This window comes from Rhipicephalus sanguineus, chromosome 10, assembly GCF_013339695.2.
Source record: "Rhipicephalus sanguineus isolate Rsan-2018 chromosome 10, BIME_Rsan_1.4, whole genome shotgun sequence".
In the NCBI taxonomy this organism is placed as follows: Eukaryota; Metazoa; Arthropoda; class Arachnida; order Ixodida; family Ixodidae; genus Rhipicephalus; species Rhipicephalus sanguineus.
This window is the reverse complement of record NC_051185.1, coordinates 85124865-85152658: the sequence shown is the minus strand read 5'-3', so window position 1 is coordinate 85152658 and position 27794 is coordinate 85124865. Positions and strand designations below refer to the sequence as shown.

Here is a 27794-nt window from a genome sequence, read left to right as displayed (position 1 = left end):
ATTCTGGGATACTTTGAAACGGCCAATGTTACGCGCACAGACGTTCGTTACCTTGCGGCACGGTTGTGGCATACACCGAGAATTGAAGCCTGGCTAGCGATTGAGAACGCGATCCGCCCACGAGGACTGATACACTGTCGCTTCTATGCATGATGGCGAAGCGCAAACGCTCTCCAATTTTTAAATGTGAAAAGTGTCGTTGCGAACCAAAGGCACTTTGAGCGCATATATCTAACACCACAACACACACACACACACAACACACACACACACCACCACACACACACACACACACACCATATATATATATATATTATATATATATATATTATAATATATATTATATATATATATATTATATATTATATATTATATCCCATTTCTTCTAAATAAGACACCGGGGCAACGGTTCGCGTCTTGCGAACTAAAGGCACTTTGAGCGCACCTATATAGCACGCGCACACCACACACACACACATTATATATATATATATATATATATATAATATATAGTATATATATATATATATATATATATATATAGCCGCCTACGTCTCTGCCGGGGGGCCTTAGAGGTCCAAGCACACGGCGTCGGCTCAACCTCCAGGATCGCATGTTCCCCAGACAAGGCAAAGCCACGCACGGCGAGGCATGGGAGGGGGTCAGAGAGAATGGCTGCCACACGTTCAGAAAATGGCTGCTCATCAACTGCTCATGGGGCTTAGCGCCATCTGTGTGAGGAGGGAGCACTTCCAGCGGAACCAAAAATAAAGCAGATGTGGCGCAATATTCGGTAAAAAAGTGACGTCATTTTGTTGGCGCTAGCGCGAAATTCGACCTCAAAATAGTTTTCTTAGGCCCCTCATCAATAAAGACTCGCGCTACGGCGAGCCGGCAGATCCTTGGCGAATGCGCTTGAAGCCAACGCTAGCTAAACTGATATCGACTCATGACTAAAGAGCGGTGTTCAAGTGCACCGCCGTTTAATTCACCTTGGTTTTACCAGGAAACCTTATCTTTGAAGCTTTTGTTCTGCGTTCGTGTCATCTTCCACAGGGGAATTAAAGCAGCAACGTACCACTCATGGTTGTAGCGTTGCTTATTTGCTTCGCACATGCGCAGGGGCCTTAAAGAGCTCATTGCTTGTGTGCTTCAGTTCTAACGGGAAGAAATGACGCCTCGTCACGCCAAATAGATGACATTTCAGTTTTATTCAATGGTCACAATAACGCAATTTTACCACACCCTACACAATGAACAAGTGTCGTAATAAGTACAAGAAGTGCGAACACTACGTGCGCTATGTTTTGCTTTATGTTCCGATAAATTAAGCTCACGTGTAACGTATACAGGCATGCGACGAATTGTTGCGAGACAGATAACTCGATCTGCTCACAGATAATAGGAAATATAGTGGGCATTGCGTGTTCTACCGGGCAGTAGGAATACTGATCCATGGAAATCCAGCAGGCACAGTACTCCGAACCGTTGCCCCGGTGTCTTAATTAGAAGGGTTGGGTTGGCAGGCGTACGCGTGTTGCTATTGCATCCTTGAACACCACATCGTTTCAGTGAGTACCAAGGAAAGCGCTCGGCGTTAAATGTTCACCGCGTCGTCCTTTTGCCCGTTGAACACCGTAATAAACACGTTCACCAACGATGAAAGGCACCATAAAGTTTTGATCACTATCACCTCGCAGCTCCGCGCACAGCAAAAACCAAATTCTCACGACAATAATTCAGAGAAGCATGCAAGTGCGAAGCACCAGAATACGTGAGCGGATTTGTCGTCGCAGACGAACTTTACGAGCGCGCCTTCCATGCACCGCAACGGCTGCACTGAATAACAATAACGTGCGCCTCTCATCAGGGGTGCGCTAAGAAAAAGAAACAATTAAGCACTGTCATATATTCTTGACAAATTGCACCTACATAAGATTGTTCGGGAAATAAATGCCATTTGTAAAACAGATTCTCCGCCCTTGAATAAAACTTTGTCTTTCGGTTTTAGTGCTTGTTCCCTCCAAACAGTCGCGGTTCAATCGCAGCACCCACAACTCCCCTGGCTGGTGTCGCTGGCAATAGGTTCTGAACCGCTTTTCGCCCGAAGCTTCACGACCCATTTGGATCGACCTTGTATGCGGTATGGGACAGCATCGGCGCACATCAGAGAACACTCTTTCGTGTCATGCCGGAACGAAGCAGTTTGCACGCCGTGTACTTGCTTCATATACGAGCTTGAAAGCTGCATCGCGGCTACTTGCGCATGCCTGCACTGCTCATGACGTCGTTACTTTGTTACATTGCGATAACAATTACGTGTTAGACAGGTAGCTCGTGCGCGTCATCTATTTTCAGCGAACGGACCGATTGTGCTGGAGCGTGTTGTTTGTAGTTTCTTTTCGATCGTGGAGTTCAATAAGGTAGCGTTTCATGGCACGTTTTGCATGCGTATTCCTTCACTCTGCGTATTTTTCAAGCATTTCATTTGCTACGACTGCCAAATTCAGAGAGGCCGTCTGGATGTTCTGATCGCCCCCTTAATTTTTTTAAATGTATACCCCAAGAAGAGGACATATCAGGTTTTACCAAAACCCGATCTCCAATCTGAAAGATCCCGTATCCACCCCTGTGTGCTATAAAATATTAACAGATGCTGCAAGTCTGGCGCTGTTCGCATGAAACTGAAAGAATACTGTTCCGGGAAAACGGTTACATTCGACCGTGGGTGCACTATTGTTTGTGACGCTGTGAGGTGGATTCGCAAGCATTCAGTCGGCTACGCAAAACTGTATTGCTGCAATGGGTGAAACGGGTTCAACTGCCCGGCGGCAGCGGCTGTAGTAGGCCCTGAAACTGCAGTAGGCCCTGAAAGCGACATGTGAACGCGAATAATATTGGCGTATCGTGTTACTTACGAGCACATGCCCGAAGGATGTCGCATAAACTACGAATTGGCACCCACTCTTGTAGCAACTAACACTTTTCATGTTCACTTTTCACGTGCGTGAGATGCGTAATTTTTTTTTACATTTTAATCGTACATACAAACTTACGTAGGTGACTACAACAGCAAATACGTTTTATTGTTAAAAGAAGACAATGTTTCTTTGTTTTTGTTCAATTGGATGCGCAATATGTCAGAACAAGTAGGCTGCCCTTATGGAATAAGTTTTGAAACGTGTCAACATCACTTTCTTACCGGCATCGCTGCGCTTAGTCTGTCGCGCGGTAAAGCCTCCTCTCTACCGTCCTACACTGCACGCAGGTTATTCAGATAGCTAACAATGTTGTGATTCGCTATACTGAAAACAGAATTTATAATCTATCGCCATAGCTTCGTTTCCAACGCGTTGAAACTCGCGGCACTGTCGCTTGCGCCGAGTTTACACGTCCCTGCGACGTCGATGCAAGTCATGGCCTAGCAATCGGCCAGGACCGAAAGTGGAGCGGACGGTCTTGGCCTAGAAGCTAGGCCGCGCAACGTCAACACACAATTGTAAGAACGACAGACTTCGTCCGTGTCTTATTCGCGCCTTAATTCAAATATGTCAACACACACGATTGTTGGAGACGCGCACACCTGCCAACTCTCCGATTTGCACAGGAGAAAACTTTCTGATTGTGCGGGCACGGCCGGAAATCTTTCTAAAAACATCCCAAACGGCACCGCGATAAGAAAATAACAACAACAAAGGACAGCGGTTCTAAAACTTTCTCGCCTTCATTTATCACGTGCAAAGCGCTGCTTAAGTCATATTCGCCGCAGTACTCTGACGTTATGCGGAAAAAGCAAGCTTAACATTAGGAGGGGGCTACTAGCTGCACGGCTGACAACACATCTACTTCATTACTTACACATGCGTAGATGCGCCTCATATTTACGAGTACAAGTATGACCGTTGACGTCTAGAAACTTTACTGGTAATCATCCAGAGCTGTTTATGACGTTTATGTGGCCCCGAGAAACAATAAATGAAAATGTACACCAGCTTTCTTCTGTCGCATACTAATTTTCCATGTTTTCTGCTGGTGCGAATTTCGGATGATACGAATATTTTTGGTGGCCTGCGAGATTTGTATCACCGAGGCTTTACTACGTTTCAAAGGGAGCTCTTCAGTCTATCCGATAACGCATGTACTCACCGACAGCCAACCAGTGTGACTTTGGCATTTCATATACGCACGTCTAGTCATCATGTCTTGGGAATATCTCATCTTTAGCTGCTACTCTGTTTTGATGCTTCCTTGCTGATATGTTGGTTGCTTATTTGCCGGTCGCTTATAGATTAACCCCTGACCAAGAATATTTAGGGTTTGAACGAACGAATCGGTGTATACCAAGAGAATCATAAATCTATTGTCACTGTCAGCTATTGTCACTGTCAGTGCCAAACGAAGACAATACATACATGTACATTCTTCGAAACCTGTGCGTCAGATTCGCTGGTGATCTACGTTCAGAGTGAATGGTTCCTCGCTGCTAAGCTCGAGGGCGCGGGCTCGATTCCCTGCCACGCGGCCACATTTTATGGGGCGAAATGGACGGAGCAGACGTGTGCGTATATTTGGGCCAAACGTCCGAGAGTCCCAAGTGGTCGACATAATCTGGAGTCGCCCGCTACGGCGTCCCTCATGATCATTTCGATTCGTTGGCGCGTAGTACCCAGGCATTTATTATAAGTATTCAGATGGTTCCTTATTTCTCCGCCGAAGTTCGCTTTCAGAATGTGCTTTGACCAGTGCAGATTTCGTTGCTTTTACTATCGCTTTTCCGGTATCTTCTAGGCGACGCAACACAACCAAAGTTGCTTTTGCCCCAATAAACCCGACTGAGCTCTCATCGCTTCTTATAATACATTTTGCTTACAAACTACGAATTAACGACTCCACGCTTTCTTTCACCTCATAATTTGCCACTACTCACGGTTGTGGGTTAATAAAAACGAGCTATTCAATCAACCGCAATTACTTTGGCAATTTTGAGACGAACGCCTTAATCGCATTGTTGAGCGTCCCCTTGAGAAATGAGGTGCCACAAAAACCCACGTGGCCTAAATGACCCATGAGTCATGCCGTGGCGCAACGCTGTGACTTCGTAATGTCGTCACAGAGCGCGCTTAAAACGCAACATCGTAATGACGTTCTCGCATGACCACACGTTGTGACGCCATCGCGTGGCATCGTCTCTTGGTCAAACGGGGGGCGATCCAGGAAGCCATTGCAATGCACGGAGGCTGCTGAAAGCTTCAGGCAGTAGGAACAAGTACTCGACTGAGAACGGCATGGTAATCTAAATGTAATGTGCGTCTCTTACATTGCAGCTATTGTATGCAATAACTCTGGTCCGCAATTATATCCTTTATGCATTAGCAAATCCTGCAGCAGGCGTTTGCCTTCAAGTGTTAGAGGGCAGCATGCTGTCGAACATTTATGCTGTTTGTCCACTTGTGACGAGCATTTATTACGGTGCAGGTGCGTGACGTACATATACTTGGACTTGGCTCATACGGCACTCGAGAGACAAGTCTTGTGGCACGCCCTCAAGACTGGCGCCATGGGAGTCAAGCGACTGGAGTACAGGCAAAACTTCATCGACATCATTTGCGTGGTGAGCGTTCAGAGGGTCCGCAAAGCTGTCGATATGTTGTCGGGTTATTTCACTGGGCTATAGTTCGCACAAATACGTTATGGGAGGTACTGCAGGCTTTCTACAAGGACTCTGAAACTCGCAAATGGTGAGCGGTTGTAGCGCTCAGTTAGGTGGGGAAATACGCCACCCAAAAAGTTTAGGCGAAAGCGGAAACGCTTACTTACGAGATTAAACACTGCACTTAGAACTTGTCAAAGAATCAGCCCAACGTGTCTCACAACCATTTCTCAGGGAACTTCTGCGACTTCGAGCGTATATCTATCTATCTATCTATATATCTATCTATCTATCTATCTATCTATCTATCTATATCTATCTATCTTATCTATCTATCTATCTATATCTAGCTATCTATTCTATCTATCTATCTATCTATCTATCTATCTATCTATCTATCTATTATCTAATCTATCTATCTATCTATCTATCTATCTATCTATCTATCTATCTATATATCTATCTACTATCTATCTATCTATCTATCTATCTATCTATCTATCTATCTATCTATCTATCTATCTATCTATCTATCTATCTATCTATCTATCTATCTATCTATCTATCTATCTATCTATCTATCTATCTATCTATCTATCTATCTATCTATCTATATATCTATCTATCTATCTATCTATCTATCTATCTATCTATCTATCTATTATCATCTAATCTATCTATCTATCTACTATCTATCTATCTATCTATCTATCTATCTATCTATCTATCTAGCTATCTATCATGTCTATCTGTCTATCTAGCTATCTATCTATATCTAGCTGCCTGCCTGCCTGCCTGCCTGCCTGCTCGCTCGCTCGCTCGCTCTAGTAGCCGTTTCGTTGAGGGCATATATACCAAAATGAGTATGGCATGACAAGACTGCATGAGGAACAAACTGGTCATAACATGAAAATCATGACATGCATGTCATGAACAGCATGATTTAAATGCCACGCTCTTGGTGTCGTTTCGATAACTTGGTATATACCAAAAGTTGGTACGGCGTGACAATAGTGTATGACGAACATAAGTGAAAAGCCTCTACTATGCAAACCATGACGTGCGTGTCATGTACGGCATTATATACATGACATGGTCTCTAGGCACTGGCGGCCGTTTAATATTAGGCTATATACCAAAATTGGCTTGGCGAAGCATTTTTGTGACAAACAAAGGGAAATGTGTTGAATGAAAATGATGACATGCATGTCATGTACGCTATGGATTTACATGCCACGCTCATGGAGTTCTGGCGGCCGTTTCGCTGGCTTGGTACGTACACACAAAAATGATTTTGCGTGACATGACTGTATGACGAACATAAACGACGGGTGGTACATGAAAATCGTGACATCCGTGTCGTGTGCCTTATGATTCCCATGCCACGCTCGCGGTGCGCTCGCGGGGGTTCGCTAGTTCCACGTACACGACTGTTGGTATTATGTACGTGACTGTATTTTGGCATATATAACAGGTGGTAACATGAAAATTATTAACGCATGTCATGTACGACATGAGTTACGTGCGACGGTCATGATGTGTCGGCGGCAGGTTCGAAAGCTTGATATACACTAAAATCGGATTCGCGTGACAGGACGGTATGACGAACACAAACGACTGGTGATAACATGAAAACCCTGACATGCATGTCATGTACGGCATGACTTATATGTCACGCTCATGGTGCGCTTGCGGCAATGTCGTTAGCTTGATATGCACCAAAATTGGTATTGCGCGACGTGACTGTATCACGAACATAAATGGCAGGTCACAACGTGCAAATCGTGACATCATGCGTTGTAGGGCTTCATTTACATGCGACACTCATTGTGCGCTTGCGGCTGTTTGTCAACTGTATATGTATACGAAAATTAATATGACATGACATGAGTGCGTGACGAACATGAATGACAGGTCTATCATTGTGTATACGAGAATACATTTCAGTACTATGGTACGTACCAGATTGTGTATCCATGCATGAGACACATGCGATAGTTAACTACATGTCATGACATCAACGATTCATATGCCTCAAAGACAAATAAGGCGATGTATGCGGCTCCTTGCCGGGTGCTTCGCGTTACATCGATTCCTACAGAGCGTGGGATCTCTCGGATTGTTTTAAGACTGGAGTTCTTCAAGCTTTTCGTTTAACGGGTAGTGCGAACAGGAAGTATCATCATCATGAACCAGTACGCGCTTGCTTCGTCCTCTTCAACTTCTGCTCCGCTCCCCCAACACGTTCACCGATTTGTCCGGCGTGGAATACGAAAACTATAAAAAACGCAAGGCCTGCGCTGAAATCGCAGCACAGTCACAGCGAAAGCTGGAAGAGCGGCGTTTCTAGAGTTAAGCTCTCTTGGGGCTACAATACAAGTACACTAGAAAGGTACCCACTACCCCATAAATCACAATTTTTGTGAAGTTGGTAAACACCTACAAAGCCATTATTCGTCATTCTGCGGAGAAGCGAGGCACCAGATGCACGTCTGTAAGGCATTATGTGCACTTTGTTGACGCGATGACTGATGACGATGAAGAATTATGGCTCAGCCCTTTGTAATGGGTTGGAAGCTTTAAACGGTCCACCAATTATGTAATTTGCATCTCCCGTCATGCTGTATAACATACGTTGACGTGGGAGAGAGACGGGAGGAGGCGAAGAACTTTACTGAGACCCCAAGGAAATGGATCATGCGCTTTGGGCTTCCGTGGCAACCAATACAAGTACACTTGCGAGGAACGCACTATGCTCTACTCATTGTAATTTTACTGAGACCCCGAGGAATGGTTCATGCACTTATGGGCTTCCTTGGCAACCAATACGAGTGCACTTGCGAGGAACCCACTACGCTATAAATTATTGTAATTTTTGAGTAGGGCAGCAGGCACTGTGCCATTTTTCGTCATTCTACGGGAGCCGTGGTACCTGCTAAACTCATGTAAGGTATTATGCGCACTTTGTTTATGCTGTGCCTGATGACGATGAATAATTATGGCAGAGCCCTTGTAATGGGCTGGAAGCATTCAACAACCTACTCGTTGCGCAATTAGCATTGTGTGCGCCTAGTTACAGAATTCGCGTTGTGCGACGCTTGGTGCTATTTTACTCTTCTACTACGCTATATTGCATATGCTAATGTGGTTCCTTCCCGACATGAAGCCTATATAGGACCTTTTTGCAATGCAGTTTCAAGCACCGGCATGGCTCAGAGGTTGAATACTGGGCTCCCACGCAGAGGGCCCAGGTTCGAACCTCGTTCCATCCTGGAATTTTTTTCTTATTTCGTTTTTTTATTTCGAGCGATACTGGTTACGGACACCGGCGGCGGCGGCGGCGGACAACTACGGCGCCAAAAACTGCCGGTGAAATACTCTCATAGCAGCTTTCGCTGTAAAAAGCGAGTATGTTACGTGACTAAAAATCACGTAACATCTCGTTATGAGTAGTCACGGGCCTAAAAATCACGTACTATCATTTAACCAGTCAAGTGACCAGAAATCACGTGACATCACTTAACATCTAGTCACGTGACAAAAATCACGCAACATCGCGTAATAGCTAGTAACGTGACACGTTCCACGTAGCAGCTAGTCACGGGACATGTTCCTGACGAAAACCACGTGGCACCTAGTCACATGACTAAAATCACATCACGTAACAGGTGGTCACATGACACGTCTAGCGAAGTGTAGCCAAATCTAACCATACTTAGTACTACTAGTAAAACTTGCCATCTCTTGCAAAAGCTCGGCATTACTAGCAAGACTTACCTACGTCAAACACTAGCTCCGCTGATTGTTCTAGCCTTGTGCCACTAGTGGGAGCTGCGCACTCTTTTACTTGAAACCCTGCGTTCGCTCTTTTCTGAGCAAGCTTTATGCGCCAGGCAGATAGCACGCCTACCATTGATGACATGAAAGGACAGGCCGCACGGCGTTAAAAAATAGCACCGCCCTCTCCCAAGTAGATGGCCATTACTTGACAAATACGTCTCAAAGGCTGCAACTGTGATTGGAGTGTGGTGTACACGTTTCTTGAAATTACATGCTGTCTAGCGCCATTACAGTATTTGCGTAAAAGCCGCTGGCAGGCATTCTTCACCTCCTTCTTACATTTTTTGTCACTTCAGATGCCGCTGACCGAGTCAACTATTTGTTGCGAGGCTATCGCAAGCATGACGAACATAACATTCCTCGAACTTTCGAGCATGTGTTTCAGCAAAGACGTGGTGCGCATTATTGGTACCTACGTGGAGCAGGCCACTTCGCTCACTGATCTGGAGTTACTCAACATTGAGGTGAGTGTAAGAGAAGTACTTATCATCTATTTAGGGCGAATGTTCTTGGGGGAGAGTAGTGGTGGGCCGAAATAAAACAGTAACAATCGTCATGCACGGTACTCACGGACTGGAACGCGACATTGTTTTTTTTAGTATAACCACTGCTGCGAGCAAATGCTCGGGATAACCGCGTCACGTCGCTGCGAATCTGTCCGATAATGGTAACGTTGGCGCCGATGTAAGCGTTTCAGTCGAAATTAAGCCGTGACCCACGGTGGTTGTCAAGGGATTATGGTGCTGTACTGCTGAGCCGAAGGTCGCGCCATCGATTCATGGCCGGGGCGGCTGCATTTCGACTGAAGGCGAAGTGATAGAGGCCGTTGTACTTATATTTAAGCGCGCGGTAAAGAGTTCCGGGTGGTCAAAATTTGCGGAGCCCTCCACAACGGTGTCCCTCGTAATCGCATCGTGGTTCAGGTACGTTAAAACCTCAACAATTGTCATTACAAATTACGCCAATACTGCACGAACTGCAGACGCTGCAAAGTAAAGTGCGAGCGTTACTTGGCCCTAAATTTTCGCGTTTCGATTCGTGCGGACTGTATGAAGCGCGCTTTTCCTAGGGCTTTCACCACCTGCCTTGTTCGTCCGTTTTGGGAAGTGCGTGCGCTGTAAGGGGCGCTAGGGGGTGATTGGCCAGTGGCACTAACCCAAGAGAGTTCTGGATGCGTTTGTAACGAGACGACACTAATTCAACGAATGATCCGGATGTTATTTGGCTTTTGCAGCTCAAGTACGTTGTATTTTAGTGCAGTTACACGGCGATAACGCGTGTAATGCTTACTCACACAACGAATGGCGATATCGACCGTGGCGACACCAGTGGCTCCCGCTTCAGCTTGAATTCTCGCGATTGCTACGCTATTCATTGTCATCAACTATTGAACAGAGGCTTCATATTCTCTAAAATAACCGCTAACATTTGTTCTTGGTACATATGGCGTCCACTTTCTACTATTGGTCTGCAGTAGAGGATATGCGAAATCGGTAGGACGTCGGGCAACAGTGAGCTAGGTTTCTTGAGCCGGGATCTCTATGATGTCAACTATTTCAGGCGTCAACGCGCACTTGCAGCGAATATGCGTAGTATCTCGTGTTTCGTTGCCTTAATTTAGGTGCTCATGGTCATTGTGGGAACACAGCCGTTAGTTCGTAGGTTTACTGAACACTGTTCCTCTTTTCTTGTGCATTTCCTTATCGTATAGAAGCAGACTGACAAACGAGCGTAAAACACTCGATGTGTACAGCATTTTACATCGTGACCATAATGCGCAGCCCTCTTTCGCGAGAAGCGCTAAACCGATTTCACAAAGCTGTAACGAAACAAGACGTACGAGTCGTACGTCCCGTGAGGTAAGGGGAACTAGCTAGCGCTGTTTCCTTACCTATTACTTTATTACCATTTCGTTAGACTTATTTAGTGCGGGAGCAATGGCGAGCAAAGCTATTCCTTTGTTTATAGGATACCCTAACCCTCAATACCTATATTATTGGCGATCATTGTACACTTGGTCTTTTGTAACAATATTTTTAAATCATGTCAAACATTCCTGACGTTTTCGTGTCGGTTTTTGTGATCTGATGCATCTTTGTACTCCATGTGGATGAACATAATGTGTATTATCCTCTTGATGTGTCATTCAATCAGTGCGTCGAACAGGGCTTGTAAGAAACGTTGCAATAATCCAAGTAAACTCTTCACCGTGCGTAGAACTCCTGTGCTACTGTAATTTCAAATTGCCAGTGGACATTAAATTCGTGATGCTTGTTGAGATAATCGTCTATAAACAGTGTCATTACGCAGGATGACGTGTGCGCCAGCAACACAGAGTGCACCAACAAGTGCCGCGTCTGCTTAATTGATAAGGCGTTCCTCCTACTAGGGTCATGGTACTCGTGTTCGACCCCGGGCACACTCCGATGGACGCGAAATTCAAAAGAAAGATTCACATATCAAATAAGCGAGCTTTCCAAGGAACACGCGGGGGCAAATTTAATCTTATAGTGTCGGACTGGGAAGTTAAACCCCATCAACTACAGAAGCAGCGAGCAATTTATGACGTGCGGAACTTCTGGGGAAGGGTACCGCATGCTGGGTTTTGTTAAAGGTGCAACTAAATCGAGCTGAATTAGTGTTACTAATGCAAGCTGTAAATCGTGTTGCACAATATTAAAGTGCACACGCGTAGACACAAGCGCACACGAACGCACGCGCACACAAACACACACGCACATACACACACAAACGCGCGCGCGCGCGCGCTCTCTCTCTCCAGGCGGCCAAGCCACCCACATCCTTTCTAGTTCCAAAGCGCACATTTTTGGTGGAATAACTGACCAGCTGCGCACCAGGGCGTTTTTGTCGTAAGGTGAATGTAGTTCAAAGTGCATACTTGTTAAACTTAGCAATGAAGTCCGGGTTCGTGTCGCTCAGCATGAATCATTTGAGTCTCGTCTGACAGCCATTGCGATAAACTAAATGTCTTGCTAATGCCATCCGAACGTCGGTGACATGTTGTACGCATACCAAACTTCTTTTGCTGTCAGTCCCTCCATATTGATGGCGCAGAAAGATACAGCAGTATTCAGACATTGAACCGGTAAAATATACCTAATAAAAATTATGAAAACATTAAGACACATGTTTTCCAACCGAATTCGCGAGTGCGTAGACAGATGTAGTTCGTGTGTGCTCGTCTGCCGCCCGACATCATGTAGTACACTTGCCATAACTTAAGGTGGCGCCGGTGGTTGTAATGGCACCTACTAACTAAATAGTGCTGCGCATTTGGCGTTGGGCTACTGTAGCGTCCATTAGCCAATCGAAACACGTCCGCATAGAAGCGACAGGATGGTCACAAATGAACTTTTCTTGCTCGGACCTTTCAGCGACAAGACACCAGACGACACCCGTTCCTTCGACGGTTTCTTTACGTTTACGATCCCTTGCGTTAAACCAAGTTTTGAAGGTGCTTGCACCATAACGCACCTAAAAGGTGCTCGTGAATAATGTGTGGCGCTTGCTTTCAATGGCGCTAGTAAGACCTAGTATAACTGGCGCTGGCATAGCTTATTACATCGCAGTTTGGTTGTGTGCCCTTCAGCGCCGCATCACGAACAACAATTCATTCTCATTACTTTCATATCAACCAATGGTGCCACTCGTGAATGCTAGGCCTTCATACTGCCATATATAGCTACTGTACTAGCGATTAACAAAAGAAGGCTTAAGTGATGGAGGCCCGGAGCCCGCTTTCTTGTTAGCCTTCAAGCGCAACCTTATGAATCGAATAAAAAATGAAGCCAAGGCAAGCACAGACTCCCCATAAAAAGCTCAGCAGTGTTGGGCCAGTGTAAGGCGTCGTTATTGGCCAGTACGGCGCTGAGTGCTGGAGCACTGACACGCTGGGACATTGGGACGCTGGCCGCATGGACCCTGGAACGCTGGGGCAATGATTGGCCTATAAATATACTACTGAAAATTTTGACCATGCCCAACTCGTAAATGCATTGCTCACTAAGCCGTGAGCATTGCAACAAAACAGAAGCCACAAGAGGCGGCACACAAGATTGGAACCCTTGACACGCTCGCATCGCATATTTTAACTCCGGCCCATTATCACGTTCCCGTACTGGAACATGGTAACATATCCGCGTTTTTTTTTTTTCAGGTAGCAACTATTTCCTATTGCTGATATTTGTAATTTATCGCTAGAAAACGCCAATTGGTGTGTCGCAGTTCATGTGACAAGCGAACCGCAGATGGTTGATCTGTTAGCGATGATTTTGGCGCTATTCAGAGTAACAACGTCCTATGTGGACGTTTTGCAGCGAAAGCAACGGAAGTTCGTGCTGTACACAGAATTGTGGCCGATTCATTAAGCGCTTGTTCATTTCGACGTAGAAGACGTGGTATGCATGAGTGTGCGCACCCGGGGGTGGGGGTAGTGAGGCGAGGCAGGTAGGGAAGGGGCCTGCCTTCCCCTACCACCCTCCGAGTTCCTCGTCTTTGCCTGAATGTCTTGTCCCATTCATCATGCAAGGTGGCTGCTACAATAAGTTATCTGAGATGGGACAAGTATGGCATGAGGCAGCAGACGGCACCCTTGTCATTCAGCGTCTTCGTTACGTTTGCGTTTCGATACGTTTGTTTTTTACGAACGCCTACCCCTGCGCTCTGCCAAGGGCATGCGTTTAACTACGTAAGGCATCCAATACTATTGCATATATGTGTGCTGCCTGTCTCTGGACTGAAATGCTCTGTAAACCGCGGATCATGCAGGCTACTGACACAAACGCTGGCCGCTTCCTCGACCATTTGGCTCGCAACCGGAGTCTGAAGTATCTGCATGTGCACGAAAACTTCCTGCTCGCGCGGCAGGGCAGGGCTCTCGCAGATGCCGCCCTAAACCACGTGACACTGGAGGAACTTAAGGTAAGGTACATTGCTCACCTCTGTTGCAAATACTGAAGCAGTGCTCAGGAGAGATTTCTCTAGAAACACGCGGCTGCGTGTTCGTTGAAAATTCGTGCACAGCTGCAGGACCACAACTGAACTTTGACCTCTGGGTGGTTTCGGGACCCTTTAGGATATCTTACCGCACTCGTGTGCCTCAACGCTCCCCCCCTCCCTCCTTACCCTCATGCACGCAGGAAGACTCATCGCGTGTTGTTTTGCTTCCATGCTGCAGGTGAAGGGATCCAAGCGCCACAGCCCGTCTGCACTGCTGGCGGCGGTGGCTCACAGCTGGTCGTTACAGTCGCTTACACTGCTGGAATCCTTTATTGACCCTGCGGACATCGAAGCTATGGCCTCCGCGCTGGCGATACCAAGTCAGCCTCCCGATTTTGACGCAGAGGTGATTCCACCTCCGCCAACGAGCCGACTCCGAAAACTCTCCTTTACGAATTGCGGGCCCTTTTACTCGCAACTGCAGGTGGCATACGCGAAGCTCATTGGAGGCAAGTCTGTTATTCCTGTCGGCGTCACGTCTTTACGTCATTGTGATTATCCTAATAGATTACATTATCACGCCATAGTGACAGTAAACGGTGCGGCAGGCAAGATGTTGGAAGGAAAAACAATCCTTCGGGGGAACTTGTGCACTGCAAAAGCAAGTATCGCTAGAAGCTCAGATTTAGAGGTAACCACAGTCTTTGAAGTACGATGTACGGGCGAAATGCGTCAGCTCTATGCAAATGCGTCATCGTAGATTTCCGCATACTCGCTAATGTTTCGGAAGTGCAAGAATGTGCCCCAATAATTGCCTTCCCTATGCATTCTGCTAAGTACCGGCGATAGCCTTTGAAAAGTGTCGTGTACGTGAAGACTCGTTGTGAGCAGACCATTAGCAGACCATCACCGAAAACAGAGCAGATGCGCGTGTGAGTGTGGAGTAACAACACATTAAACAGGCTACTTGAGTACATTTGTGCGGTATTGACGTACACGTAACATACTACCAAAATATTTCATGGCGGAGTCCAATAAAAGTTTGGTGACGCCATTTGCCTCAGCCAGCCACATACCAAGACGACACGCTATTAGGCTAGGGAAAATATTTGCCAACCATGATATTTCAATTGAGACGCCCTTTATAGGAATCTAGCTTTCGACCCGTCTATCCTCGAGATCAGCAGCCCTATGTAAGAACTATTAGCGAGAGTCCTCTTCATTAGCTTCCTGCAATATCCTGGTATATATGACCACAGGCACGGCGCCACCGCTTAGGAACGATTGTGTGTAGCAGTACTGCGTGAATACACTAACGAACACCGACGGTCAGCGCTGCGATAATGTGCCGGAGTGGCGGAGGCTTCAACGCGGCGCTTACCTGCAACGCGGTCAGAACGCACTTCCAGAACATGGATTGCCCATGACGTCTAGGTGCCTCCACAGTGCAGTATAAACATGGAGTGTTTACACGCCACGTACTGCTGGGGTCGCACTGATGCTGCGTTCAGCGCCGTGGAAACGGAGAGGCGTTGAAAGGTGAACGTCAAGAAAGTGTTACAGGCTAGCTACAGACAAAGCATCTCCTTTAGTTAGTTAGCGAAGGTTAAAAAACTAGATCAGTTACTCATAGCACCTCTGTCAGATTATTTACCGATGAATATGCGTCCGATAGTTCGTAAAGCAGAATTGTTTAATGATAAACCGTCTTCGCACTGGCCGGTATATCCTATACCGTGTGGCCCTCGGCCTTCCTCTACCCCCAGGCTATCGTCTGTCTTGCGCGTAGTTGGCTTAGTCGACGAGGAAGAGATGCTGTCGGGCTTCCAGCGAGATGGTCACGCGCTGCCTTAGCAGGCGACTTCTTTTATGTGTGGTCGGTGGTTCCCTTTGTGCGGCAGCCGATAGCACCGCCGGCAAACGTACTCCATCTGTCTTGCGGAATTCGCCTGTTCGGTCCGCTGTTCGTGACTATCGCACTGTGCTGCATCTTGGGTTAATAAACCCCACGATTGTTGAGCTCCTGCCGCGGTGTGCCTTTTCTGCGGCGTGTAGGATAGTTTAACCCGGCCGTGGAGTCTTTGGGCGCCGCGGCAGTGGAGGAGCGTAGCGTCTCTTCCCTATAGCGCCCGTAGGGTAAGCTTTGTGCAATCCCGTCTCCGCAGTGTTAACTGGCCAAAAGTAGCGCCTTGTTTGCGATCCATACAGATCGCACATGTCCCTGTAGTGTAAATTAGAAAAACAGTTGTAATGCAAGTTAACCGCCCTATCTTCCTCTTTTGCATATATGTAGATATGTATGTATATGTATATGTATGTATGTATATATATATATATATATATATATATATATATATATATATATATATATATATATAAGAGCGGCACCGAGGGCCTGGCGCGCGGGCAGCTAGAGCGAGGTAGAGAAAGACGAGGACAGGATATAGAACAGCTGGCCCAGGAACGGGTGCTGTCTCTGTGTCTCGTTCATTACAATGGCGCAGCCTCCGACGTCAATCGAACCTTGAAGCGGAAGCCACGTGTCCTCGAGGGTTATCGGCAGCGCGGGTCTATCCATCCAAGGAACGCCGTCCACGCTTCCTCTATCATGGACTCCACGACTCGACCGCTGCTGCCGCTACTCATCGAATCATCCGCGGACGGCGTCCATGCCTCTTCGGTGGTTCCAACGTACGAACTTCCAGGAACCGTGCAACCACTTTCGTCTGAGAATGTGCACGGGCTCCTGTCGTCTGGGAACGGTGCGTACGCTGCCCGTGACACGCATCCCACGCCCAGGACTCTTGCAACCAGTGAGCATCAAAGGTACGCCGTTCAGGCTTCCTTGGACGTGGATGTTGCCGTCGGGAGTACTGCTACCACCGCATACTCCGTGGACGTTAATCCTTGCTCTCTGTGCGCCTCATCCGACAGCGCCGCGGAGCTGTTGTGTACCATCGCAGAACTCCGCGTCGAGACTAACACCTGGATAGCGCGGTGCACCGAGTTGTATCCTGCCGCTATACCATTATTGTGCGAAATGAATGCCCTGTTTGCTGCAGCTGCATCACAAGGCTTTGAGTCCAGCTCAGTCCAGAGCCGCAGAGAGCTCCGGTGTGCCCTGACGCAGCTCGCATCCCAACTGGACTCCTTGGCGTCGGCATACTCCCGATTTTCGCCTGGCGCAACACCGTCGCCGGCTATCTGCCAATTACCGGAGTTCCACGGTTTTCAGAACGACGCCGACAACTGGGTGGCGACCGTGAACGCAATGGGAGCTCGCGAGTGCTGGACGGAGCAGCAGAAGTGGTCCGTGGCCGTAGACCGCCTTCGAAATGGTGCCGCGGCGTGGCACAGGTACGAAGGCGTGAGGCAGGAATCCTGGGCCGAGTGGAGCACCAGGCTCATAGCTGCCTTTGGACCGATTGACCACCATCTCGCTGCCGCCACCCAGTCCAACCTCACCGCTACCGAGGATGGAGCTCTGAAGGGGCACCACCTCGAGGCTGCAACTGCTCATTGCAGCTCACCTGCAGACAGTGTCTCAACCTGCCCTGGGACAAACACACAACGGAGACCAGGCCTACCACCTCAGGTCACGGACTCGGCGTCGGTATACGCCATAACATCTCTGCCAGTGACCGAGATCATTTTCTATCCACATCTGTCGGAAAAGCCACCCCCATGCTCGTCATCGCTTGAGCACTTGGAGGCACCGGCACTTGCTGTACTGGACGGTCCGTCATGCAACGAGCCGTACTTGTCTGTCGATTCAAACGAGATCCTCTCGGGCCAGACGGAGGCGGATCTGCGTACCTCACATCATGCACTGGCAGAACGCGAGAATGCTTCCAACTTGTTGCGAGACGTCTCTCCAGAAGCCGCCAATGAGTCTGACACGGCGGAGATCGACCTGCCTGTGCAGCACAAGTCTTCTGCTGTTGGAACGGCTTCTTGCGAGGATGCCCCTGCTGCGCGCAGCGCGTCTTCAAGAAAAGCTGACTTCGGAACGGCGGGGTGGTGCTCCACAGCGACAACGCTGCAAAAGTACAAGCGGTGTCAAAGGTCAACGCGTGAACTGAGCTTCCCGTTTCCACAGACGTCTAGTAAGAGACCTAGACGCCCCTCGAACCACTGCAAAAAACGCAGATGGCCTCGTTCGGTGCAGCAAGTGGCGCTACAGGGCCCACCACGTCCTGCCCTGTTCTGCCAACTGCGACGGGATAAACGTGTGAACTACATACGACCACATTATATCAAACAGGGTTGTCCGCCAGAGCACGCTGAGGCACCTTCTCAAGCGAAGTCGCCGCGGGGCCTGGACCGACCACCGCCGTGCAGCCAGTGTCGCCGAACTGAGATATTTATGACTCATCCACACGCCAAGTCGCAGCGTGGCCGGGAGCGACCACCGCTATTCAACGAGTGTCGACCACCAGAGGCATTTCTGGCAAGTCTCCCGTGGTCGGGACCGACCACCGCGATGCAGCTAACACCGCCCACCAGAGACATTGTCGACTGTTCCGCGCGCTCGCAGTCATGGCCGAGTGTGATGACGAAGAGCGGCACCGAGGCCCTGGCGCGCGGGCACCTAGAGCGAGGTAGAGAAAGACGAGGACAGAATATAGAACAGCTGGCCCAGGAACCGGTGCTGTCTCTGTGTCTCGTTCATTACAATATATATATATATATATATATATATATATATATATATATATATATATATATATATATATATATATATATATATATATTGTTGTGGTCCACTGGGTAAATTAGTGAGCTGCCTACGAAATTGCATGGAACGAAGAATCAAGAGCAATGCTTCTATCTTTAAGAAGCGGATAAGATTAATTGACTAATTTTGCATTAAGGCCAGTTCATGGCATTAAATTGTAGCGAAAGATACGTGACGGTGGCCAGTGTGGCTGTGCCGTCGTCGCGACATTTTTTCAATGGCAAAACGCCGAAGCGAAACCATGGCTGTAGTGTCCAGGCGGGCCGAGATTCTAGGCGTTGGTGTTCGCCTAGTTTCCGTGGCTCACAATCACTGTGGGGGATTGGTCGATAAGTGGGCGGTTTCGTAAACCTAAAATATTTATATCAGGGTTATATAAAGAAGAAATGTATTGCGAATTACAGACGAAGTTTAGGTGCTGGTATGAAGTAGAGAAAATGTATCCAGTTGCACTTAATTTGACAGCTGTAGGAAGCGCAGAGCAGTGATTCGCCTGCTGTTCGGCTCTGTTGGCATTTACGGACAAGCGCGCTGGCGTTCCAAACGTGCAGCCTCCTCGGCGTCTATGGCGAGGAAGGAAACCTGCATTTGTGTTGCAGTGGCGCCCTCCTCCTCCTTTTCCATGTCCTCATCTTCAATGAATCCTCCTCCCGTTCACTTTTTTCCCACCCTTGATGTACTAAACTATGTAAGACTATGCTATGCTTTGTATACCCTACCCTTTTCCCCACCTTCACATCTCTTTTTGTCACCACACTTCTCGTTTTCAGGCCTTTGCTTTACTATACTATGCACCGATCTGCTATGCTTTACCTATCTCTTCTCCTATTCCTCCTCCTCGTGCTAACATCTCTCCTCATCACTTCCCTTTCTCACCCATTTGTGGTATGCTGTAACCCACCTCCTTTCTCTCCACCTACCCCCGCATCGCATCTCATCGTCACTTCCCTTTCCAGCCCCCTTGCTATGCTTGCTATACATGGTTTTCCTGCGTGATGCCATATATAGCTATGCTGTGCAATACCATCTCTCCTCCTCCTTGCCCTCCTCCTCACCCTCTGTTTCATTCACACCACTTCGCTATACTACGCCATACATGGCTATGATATACAGTTTTGCGTGCGTGACGCCAAGCCACGGCATGAGATGACAGATGACACAAGACGACACCTTGGGCCCCTAAAGTCCTTCCCACATTCCAAAAAAGCAGAAAATCTTTGCTCACGCTTGGTCCACGGGGCACTCTTTTTCTTCTTTACCCAGACAGTTTTTGCGCGTTTGCCACAACACCGCATAATATTTTGCCCTCTACTTGCCGTTGTTGCTTTCCGGTCACTTACATCACTTATACCTCACTGGTTGTGTAGTGGCGTTCGCGTCGGTGGTCGCTCAAGCACATAATTTACGGAAGAAACATTAGGTGCTTCAACAATCACTGCGCACAATACAGCAATTACCCACTGTTTCGGTTGATTCTTGAAAATAACTTTTTATACACATTTTATACGTGTTTTCAAGCTGTTCATCATGCAGGCTAAAAGGTAAATGATAGGCCATCCTGACACGATGGATGTTTCCATCGTGACACCATGAATGTTTCGACTACCTAAGTGCGGCTGCGTTATAAGGATCTATTTTAAAATTGCATGCCTATGCACAGCCAATGTCAGTCTTGTCGACCAAAGATGTGACAGGCATGCCTTTGTCTCCTCACGGACTAGGCATGTTGGCAAAAGTGACATACTACGCAATTTGTACAGACGTCATCGTCACGGAGATATATTTAGACAAGTCTGCATTGTACGCAATACTGAAAGTGTTGTTTCCCTGATGTCATAGTGTCAGAACTTCTGCTCATTTGTGCACTTGCGCTCCCTTTTTGCCGGGAATAGGGGGCAAGACGGGGTCTGATAGAGTCCATTAAAGGCAGCCTGTAATGTACTTTTCATCCTCAGCAGGCAGAGAAGGCCATCACATTTCGCCAAAATTTACTTCATTGTATAATATGTGGCCGCAGTCACACCGATGTGCTTATTGGAGGACTAAATTCGTACACCGGATGACTAATCGTAGGTAGAATACATGTAATTATGTGTGTATGTTTTCGCACCCTCCCTACTCCATGCTCTGTGGTCATTCGTTGGTTTCATAGCTCACACATTCTTTCATCGATTGTTGAAACCAAATGCCATAAATACGCACTTCCTGAATCGGCTTTTCGAGTCAGCTCGCGGTTGGCGAACGACTTGAAAACTGCAACAGAAGACTACGATAGAAAATTCTGGCGTCTTGTCGTCTTTTGTGACGTGGTATGCTGTTGTAACCCATGTCGTCCGTCGCGAGGGTCCGGTGCGGATCTGATTTGTTAACAGATATCTGTTTTGCTACATCAAGATCTTCGCGCTATTTTGAGGGACAATTCTCTCGTGCGATTGGGTGCCTTTTCTGACAGCACCTCTTTAAGCTGCACTGCATGGACTTCTGCACTACAGACGTTTCTTGTAGGACCTAAGCTCGCTGTTGTAACAACTAGCACGCACCAGAATTCGCTACTTTTGTCATTGCGGTAAATGTCCTTTGCACATAACGATTTTTTTCTAAATGCGGATAAATTTTGTAAGACCAGCAATTTCTGTTATCGTCGTGACAAGTTCGGTTGTCATTTTCAACTGGACGGCGCTAGCTCTTTCGAATTATCTTCCCTTTCAGTGTCCAATAGCCGCATTTACAGTGTGTGGTTGTGGCGTGAGATATCGAGTTTAGACTTATTACAAAGAATTACCATTTGCCAAAATGCATCGATTGCCTTTACCGTCTACGCTGAGAGACGCAAGAGGTGTTGCTCATCGTTATTCTCGTCCTGTCGACATAGGTGTCCTGGTTGAGTTGAAGCTGTCTCAGTGCGGCCTGGGTGAAGTGTTCGCGTCGCGAGCCGCGGAGAGACTACTCCATGACAGGCGGCTGCGTAATCTCAACGTGGAAAATAACGATTTCTCAGTCAACTCAATTAAGAGCATGGTAGAAGTTCTGCAGGTAAGTTACACGAGGTTGTTTTTCTTTATTGATACGTATGATCCAATGCATGAAAATCTCATATACGATCTTTCTCTTTACTGATTCTGGTGACACATGGTGATGGGGCGCCCACTTTTGAGGCAGCTAGTCCTTTGCTCCTGAATGCATGCGGGACACAATTTATTTCTGTGAAATAATTTGTCGAGAACGTACAATGGCAGTCAGTCCTGGTGACCACCAGATTCAAAGAAATCGCTCCAGACAAAGTATGATAGAGATTTTCTGTAGCGTGGCAGAGAGAAAATTGTGAGTCAGTGAGCAAAATCGGAGGTTTGCTCGAGAAATTCAGGCCAAGAATTGCCCAGTCAACACGATCAGTAAACACGTTTGGAAAGGTAAACTTTGCAAATTAGTTGTGTGGAATGCCGCAAGACGGGTTGAAGGGTTAAGAGGGGGATAATTGGCAACTACTTGTCTGTTACACGAAGCCACAAGTAAATCCCTACGGATTTCTGGGAAAGGGCAGCATCTTGTCCGAAGAATTCGTGCTGATGCGGCAGCCGAACCGAAAAGGCATTCGCAACGGGTTCTATCCGTGTACCAGGAAAAATTTCTCCTGAACTGAGAGACTACTTTGTATCGATTTTATTGTGTTTGCGCTACAAAAAAGCTTTTGAATTCATTCATTCGGGCTTGAAGCGAGTGGTTGAATTTTCCCTTTCAAAGGTAAACATTATAAAGAGACTAGCTCCCTCTACGTATATAAACATAGAGGGAGCCAGTATGGCGGAACATTAATCGTGTGCACCATTGCCGTGATCGTAGTCTGTCGGTTTTCCTTCCTTAGTTCCTTCTCGGCTCCTTTGTCAAGTAAGAGTAGCCAGACGAGACAATGAGTAATCACAACGGAATACTGCCCGTAAGCTGAATGTACGCAGCTACGGCTAGGCCACCTCACAACAACTTATTACAAATGTTTTATATAGTCGCTTTGGTACGCGTTGTGCAGCTTTAAACGAGTAGAGATTTCATTGAAAGGCAATACCACTTGGCAAAAATTTTAAGGGTGACACCAGATGCGATGTACGCATGTCAGATAAGTGGAAAAAAAAACCTGGGCCAGTTGTTCTAATTACTGAAGCACTGCCACTACTTAAGTGGCCCTGCTCTTACTGTTCCACTTCTTGGAAAATGAGTCCATCTTGAATAATCACCAATGCTCGGCATCTATATGCTTTGAGGTGCCCTTTGATACACCCTCACGCTGTCAACTGCCAGCTTCCCAGTTTTTTGATAATTACATTTATTTTCTTTCTGAGAAGTTCGTAGGGATTTTGTTGTAACTTTGCGCTCCATACGGGTCGACGCAATCTTTGCCTCTCATGTAACCCCTCATAAAAAGCAGGAAAGCAGCTAGGACAGAGATAAATATCGTCGTTCATGCACGCTGGCAACGTTTCCACAGGTGGTCTTGTCGAAGACAAGACCACCTGTCGGAAAGATGGCTCCAGCGGTACCAATAATTCAAGAGTAATATCTCAGAGCCCCTGTCTTCTGCATAACGTCTGCATTGCTGGTATCTCGAAACTAGTGTCGTCATGCCTTGTCACATTGAAGAACGCCTCCACTGCCGTAACTCTTCGCATTTATGTCTACTTTGGAAGACAATGACAGACCACTGATTACACTCTGATATCCTGGCACTCTTGAATGCCTCTTCAAAGACCGGCATGCAGCAGGGCACAGCCTTTGCTTTTTGTACGACTGAGCAAGTTACCCAGAGGTTGTACCTAAACTGCTTTATACAATGCATCAAAAACACAGGTAGATCTTGTGATAATTTTATGAGTCCCATTTTGCAGAAAGTGGAGAAGCGTGCCTCCAAGGTGATTTCAACGCATTTTCGCTGCATGGAATGTCAGCTGTGACGTGATGTGTTGCCATAATAAAAAAATGTCGCAGGTAGCTGTCACTACAGGGGAAGTTTTCAAGTGCTGCATTAGCGTTAGTGGCCTTGCTACTTTCTTGCGGGGTTCCATTACTGATAACTACAGTCACAGCAGTATACAGAAACGAAGCGTGCTTAAATTCAGTGCAGCTTATGGGCACAGTAAGGCGAAATTAGAAAAAATCGCAATTTTTTTTCTTTAAAATCTGGGAAGGGTGTTTCTTTGTGCATATTTGCCACTTTTTTCATTTCCTTAAAAAGTTTTTTTTGTGGCTGAAAACCCGTTTTTACGAAAGGAAGTAGTGAGTGAACACGCACCCTAGGACAAGCCCCTTGTATGCACTCCGTGCTTACGGTCCATTTTCCTAAAAAAATTCGTGGTGTACGAAAGCCAAATATGGTTGTCTGGAGTCAGCGGCGTGTAGGAAATTTTCGGGTAATCTCCAAGGCAGTTCGAAGACGTTGTGCGCCTTTTTATTCGCACTTGTTCTTCGGGATGCATCTTTTCGAACACTTTCAGCTCCTAGCTTCATTACACCTTGTGTCAGTTGTGCCTCTCGTGAAGTTGAGATGCTCAGGGTAAAGAAGGCCTTCAGCAAGTGTAAACTTCGTGGCAACCAATAGAGTGCTCTTGTAAATGCGAATAAATGCCGGTGACGTACTGAGGGGCTCAACACTGAACCAGCAAGGTCTTCATTGCTGAACTTATCAGTCTTGTCAGCGTCCTTTGAGGCGAATCGCGTGCAGGGTAGCAACGGGTATGCTCTAACGGACATGAATATTACTTTTGATGTAATTAGACATAATACCGCATGCATACTGTGCGGTGCAAGCGTTGAGATAAAGGGAAGTGAGTCGCAGAGTCTCTGCTCTTTGTTTAGGCTTCAGAGTCTTAAGGATTGCGACATTGGATTTTGTTCTTTAGTTTAACGATGGCAGTATCACACCAGCCGAAATTCTTAAACAGACTCTGCAACAATTTTGCATATAGCCATGGAACGGCTTCTTTAAAGCAGCCTATTTCCTCACGAATCGACCAGCGCAAAATTTTTAGAATCCGTCCAGTACGAGCGATGTTCCAAAGATTTGTCGCTCGCTGTAATTGCTTTCTCTGTTCTCTCGTCCTGACGAAAGCGCTGGAAGCAGGGAGTGGTGGCACGGGGAAAGAGGGTACGTCACACGCGCCTAGTCACCTTGGGCACGTTTCCCCTTTGTTTCTTCGAACTCGCGGCGTACTTTTAGTGCGGGCGCGCGCGCGCGCGGCCAAGTGACGGCCTCCCGCGGCGGCCGCAGTATCTACAGAGTGCTCCATGTTCAAATCAGCCAATGGCGTGGAACTTGTGTCAATGACACCGTAAGCATTATTTTTGGCTAGAGAAGAGGAAGCGCTTATAAGCTGCCTTTGAGAATTTTTTGTAAATCCCAGGGCGCGTGCTGCGCTACAATGTTTGGCTCGCGTGTTCCCGGAAGCCTCAACAACCGATCGGCAGCGTTTTCTAACCATGCTGAAAAAGTGTTGCAGGACCCGTTTAAATAACTAGAATTGATGCCTGGCCAAAATACAGTTGACTTGCTGAAAAAAGTTGACTACAATCGACAGTACATTGTGTATATAGCTGCACGACAGCTCACAAAAGAAGCAAGGCAAGCAAGACGAGAGGCTCCCAAGTGAAAAATTGACTTTGGCCATGATTACCAAGTTTGTAGCAAATAGTTGAACGATGTTTGTGGCAAAGTATGCTCGCTTTTCAGCTGTTGACTAAGTTTAAACTCTATTATCTCAAAACCATGCTTTTTTCTCAGGTACCATTATTTTCTATGTATTCCAAGATAACCAGTTCATTATTTTTTCTTGTATTCTGCATGAAAGCCTTTGTATTCTGCATGAAAGCCTAGAACTAATGTACCAGAATTGAAGTTTTGGAGTTTACAGGTTTTGTGTTATAAATTTTCAAAGATTCAGATCAACTGAAATATATAAGTTCTAGTGGTAAAATATTCACCAAAGTTCTATTATTTGTCAGATTGAGATAAATCTGCTTGAGTTAAAAGAGCCGCAAATTTGGAACAAAATTGTGTATGCATTACGTGAATATCCATTTTAGTCATTGAAAAAACGGTACCTCAATATGGCCAAAAATGCATGGGATGTTTAAGGCTTACCCTGTGCCCTTAAGACGTGCCATATGGTCCCAATTCTACGGGGGCCGTCCTGGACGGCACGCTTCAGAATGAAATCGTGACTTCCCAAATGCACGCCTACGCGTATTTGTTGCTACAGGCTACTTCGCAGAACGACAGGCTCGAAGAACCTGCAAACAAAGGACACGTTGTAAAGTTATTAATACTTATGATTTCGTAACAGATCAGAGTATTTGCACTGTAAGCCAATTGACACCCCAAAGCTACTTCAAGCAAGCAAAACACTTATTTGATTAACCAGAGATTTCGAGGATAATAGTATAAGATTGTTTTGCTTCCTTCAATAGCCTTTTGTTTCGCGTGAGGGTTAACGTTTTAACTAAAATATCATTTAGGATCTGAGGGCTTATCGGCTATCGAAACACCCATAGCCCGTACGAAAGGGTGCCAGGCAATAATTGGAACTCGCTAAAAAAAGCATAAAATATTTGACTGGTTAATATGTGCTGCAGAAACGACAGTGAAGTCAACGAACGCGAGACAAGATGAAGACCGGACAAGGGCTATGGTTAAACCCTAGCGATCTCTCTTTTGTAACGCTATCTACAGGCATACGACAAATATACCTGTATTCTGTGAATGTTTATTCTTTAATTCCGCAGGACAGGAATATCCCCACCGGCACTCAATGACGGCTCAAGATCGCATGTCATTTTTGGTTATACCAAATGGTCGTTGCATGGCTGAACAGCATGAGGGCTCTGCCAATTTGGTGTTTCATAGTGCTATGTTGGTTCGGCACCTAGGTGCACCTCCTATGCTGATGTAATTTGATGTTGCCGGACTGGTAGCAATTATTTTTTGCTGTGTTTTAGTTATGAGAGTTTTTAGACGATTACCAACCCCCATTATACGGGTGTTTTTATTTGTGAAGATGGCTTTTTCTTATGGTGTAAGGAAGTCAGTTATGGACCCAGTAATTCCCCCTTAAGAGCGTAAAGTAAGTTATGAACACAGTAAATCACCCTTAAGAGCTTAAACTGGTTCCCTGTTCATGCTGCCAAGTTGTGTGGTATACTACGAGTTTCCTGGCGTGAACCCTTTTTTCAGGCTAACAAGACGCTGAAGGCGCTGGTGCTCAACATGACGACTGAGCACTCGCAGGAAGATGTTTCGTCGCTGTTCGACATGGTCAGTCGGATTAACGCCTTCTCCCGCCTCTGGCTTCACTGGGTCTATCCTCGAGCGTCGGACTTTCCGAAGAGCGCCCTCACGGCTAGTACGCCCTCAGTTTCCATGATCCTGGACGACTACGAAGGAGAGGACGCGGCAAGAGCATTGGACACTATTGCCAGCAGTTGCAACCTCGACATGGCTACAATTCAATGCAGTGCGAATGTGAAGAAAGCCGTGCTCCAGAGACTGGCCGACACTCTCGCAAGCACCAAGTCTCTTCAGCAAGTACCGCTTTTTTTTTACGCGCCGTGCACCACAGGGCACGC

General features: G+C 46.8%; 1 protein-coding gene across 5 annotated transcripts in view; it reads left to right on the top strand.

The window, feature by feature from the left end:
- Positions 1 to 5478: 5478 nt before the first annotated feature.
- The window catches only part of LOC119372197 (uncharacterized), a 79735-nt gene continuing 57419 nt past the window's right edge, over positions 5479 to 27794 (top strand). For 2 of the 5 annotated variants that reach the window (XM_049420232.1, XM_049420234.1), the window contains exons 1-4: positions 5479 to 5611; positions 9787 to 9954; positions 14279 to 14431; positions 22060 to 22220. Coding sequence is in view for 3 of the 5 variants with exons in the window: in XM_049420234.1 (XP_049276191.1) it covers positions 5558 to 5611; positions 9787 to 9954; positions 14279 to 14431; positions 22060 to 22077 (393 nt within the window). In the remaining 2 variants the exon portion in view is untranslated. The remainder of the gene's footprint in view (positions 5612 to 9786; positions 9955 to 14278; positions 14432 to 22059; positions 22221 to 27794) is intronic. The other 3 variants (XM_049420236.1, XM_049420235.1, XM_049420233.1) reach the window with 2 other exon arrangements.